Consider the following 3137-nt stretch of genomic DNA (forward strand, 5'->3'; position numbering starts at 1 on the left):
CCAGCGCCATTTGGGTACCTAGACAGTTACTCTGAAGAAGGAGAAAGAAAATGGCTAATATTTAGATATTATTTCAGCAACACATTAGAGAATACAGGATACAAGAAAAGTTGTGTTAGTTTTAGCCTCTTTACAGCCTAAAATTTTTGTCTCACTACAATTAAAAGAATTTTTAAAAGCAGGTAAATCCTATCTAGAGATAGGAAGAATCCTCAAATATGGAAGGCCCTGGCACAGACAGGATTGATGCCTAATGAACATCAGTCTCATTAGAAGCAAGCTTGAAAATGAACTTCTTATAGTAACAATGCAGTGACCAGCTGGGTGCAGTGGCCCATGCCTATAATCCCAACACTTTGGAAGGTCAGGGCAGGAAGATCCATTGAGCCCAGGAGTCTGAGACCAGCTTGGGCGACATAGTGAAACCTCGTCTCTTTAAAAAATAGAAAAATCAGCTAGGCGTGGTGGCATGTGCCTGTAGTCCCAGCTACTTGGGAGGCTGAGGATCACCTGTGTCCAGAAGGTTGAGGCTGTGGTGAGCTATGTGTCTGTCACTGCACTACAGCCTGGGCAACAGAGTGAGACCCCTACTAAAAAACAAACCAACAATGCAGTGATTACAAGGCAGCATTTCCTAAAGATCATGATAGCGCCAAAAGCCATTCCTACATAGGACCCAAGAATCCACGCAGTAATTAAGGCTGCTGATTATTTCAAACCAGTGACTTCACAGATCTGAAGCACTCAAACACTAAGTCTACCCAAATAAGCTCCCCAGGCAGCCTTTCTGTACGCCTCTGCTGTTTCCAGACGATTAGCTGAAGAGGTGATGCCCCGGCCTACAATGATGATATCAGAACCTCGTCGGCCAATAACTTCATGTGGGCTGTTGTACTGTTGGCCAAGATTGTCCCCTGCAAAAACACAAAAACTACTATTTAACATGACACAAAAAAAATCAGAAAACTTGATTTCTCTGTAAAAGTATCTAACAGCTTTAAGTAAAAACTTGCTCCTACTTTCCATTCCCCTTCTACACAGTGAATGGGTAAAAACAGGAGCTGAAGAGACTCACTGGGTAAGCTGGAGATCTCCACAGCAGAGAAAGAGGACAACCAACTCCTTTTCAATGTTCAGTTTTGAGTATTCAGTTTAACAATTAAAAGAAAAAAATGAAGTAAATCTCTTGTGTTACCAAGATAGGTTCGATAACAAAACATACAATAAAAATTGGCCTGGCAATTGAAGAAAATTTTAGCACACATCTTGGAATTAGTACACTGAACTGGTGGGAAAGTCCTCTCCCCAGGCAGCTAATGTGACCACTACCATATACATGAACCTTTTGGTCAGAATCCTGTCAAGTGGTCACAATCCTGTCAAGTGGTCACAATGACTGACAAACCTTAAGTCTTAGTTTTTGCTTTTTTGTTCTATGTTTAAATTCTGTCTTTAAGCTGGGCTTGGTGGCTCAGCCTGTAATCCCGAGCCTTGGGAGGCTTAGGTGAGTGGATTGCCTGACTCCGCGGGTTCAAGACTCGTCTGAGCAACTTGGCAAGACCTCATTTCTACAATAAATAAAAAAAATTAGCCAGGCGTGGTAGCGCGCGCCTGTAGTTCCAGCTACTTGGAAGGCTGAGCAGAAGGATCGCCAGAGCCCAGCAGGTCGAGGCTGCAGTGGCCCGGGAGCGGCCACTGCACTCCAGTCTGGGCGACAGAGTCAGACTCCAACTCAAAAAAAAAAAAAAAAAAAATTCTGTCTTTCTAGAAGTATCCTGTTAAATGGTTTATTATCTTCCAAATCTAAGATGTTTTAAATATTCCTAAAAACATAGACCCTAACTGTATTATCTAGTCAACGAATCTTGGAGGATTACAAATAACACTGACAGGTGACAGACACAGAGTGCTCACTCTGTGCCGAGACATTGTGTTAAATGCTTTACATGTTGTCTCACTGAAGTCTCTCAATTACCCTGAGGTCAATACTGTTATTACTCTCATTTTACAGATCAAGAAAATGAGACTCAAAGAAGTGAAGTGACGTGTCCAAAGATACAAGTTTACCAAAGGATGGGTTAGGTACCCAAATCTACCTGACTCATAAAATGCTTAGAACAAACATGGAGTTTAAAAATGCCAAAAGATAGCCGGGCTCGGTGGCTCAGCCTGTAATCCCACACCTTTGGGAGGCTGAGGTGAGTGCATTGCCTGAGCCCGCGGGCTCGAGACCTGCCTGGGCAGCAAGACCTCATCTCTACATCTCTAAATCAAAAAATCAGCCGGGTGTGGTAGCGCATGCCTGTAATTCTGGCTACTTGGAAGGCTGAGGCAGAAGGATCGCCAGAGCCCAGCAGGTCGAGGCTGCGGTGGCCAGCAGCGGCCACTGTACTCCAATCTGGGTGACCGAGTGAGACTCCAACTCCAAGAAAAAAAAAAAAAAAAGCCAAAAGTTGTCAAATACTAAGGCAACTGTTACAAAGCCTTAGGCAAGTCATTCAGCTGAGGCCTGCTCTGTAGTGTGTAAAATCTGAAATGTGAAACTTGGGAAATGGCACGAAGTCTCCAATATTCTGTACCCTAGGGGTACAGTTGCCATCATTAATCTATTTATTTGAATTTTCATCATCCTGTTTTCTTTCTGATAAACCTTTGTAGTATTTTCTGTTTAAAGTATTTAACTAAAAACAAATAACCAACCTATGTAATTAAAAACAAAATAACAAAAAAGAAAGTTGCTGCTTTTTCTTAAGTGTGGTTATATTACCTATATAAAATAGCTCCTTTAAGATTAATGAGCATCCTCTAGTTCTAGTATTTCAGGGTATAAAAGGAAAACTAAAGCGTATCCAACTTATACCTTTCTTGACGCTACAAATTTCAATCATACATTCCCAGTGTTTATATTCCCAGCCTCAGAAACACTCTTTCATCTATCTCTCTCCAGCACACTGTCCAGTCCTTCAACTGCCCAGTGCTGGGGGATATGTGTTCTTCAGAAAGAGCTGTCATCCTCAGGCAGTTTCTCACTTATTAGAAGACCGTTCCAGAAATACTCTACATGTACAAAAATATATACAAGCCGGGCTCGGTGGCTCAGCCTGTAATCCCACGCCTTTGGGAGGTTGAGGTGAGTG

General features: G+C 42.4%; 1 protein-coding gene across 1 annotated transcript in view; it reads right to left on the minus strand.

The window, feature by feature from the left end:
- Positions 1 to 609: 609 nt before the first annotated feature.
- UMPS (uridine monophosphate synthetase) overlaps positions 610 to 3137 on the minus strand; it is a 15203-nt gene continuing 12675 nt past the window's right edge. Inside the window, exon 6 of the mRNA XM_008072875.2 lies at positions 610 to 914. Coding sequence (XP_008071066.1) covers positions 745 to 914 — 170 coding nt within the window. The 3' untranslated portion in view covers positions 610 to 744. The remainder of the gene's footprint in view (positions 915 to 3137) is intronic.

The sequence above is a fragment of the Carlito syrichta genome, unplaced genomic scaffold (assembly GCF_000164805.1).
Source record: "Carlito syrichta isolate Samal-C Ts95f unplaced genomic scaffold, Tarsius_syrichta-2.0.1 Scaffold315477, whole genome shotgun sequence".
In the NCBI taxonomy this organism is placed as follows: Eukaryota; Metazoa; Chordata; class Mammalia; order Primates; family Tarsiidae; genus Carlito; species Carlito syrichta.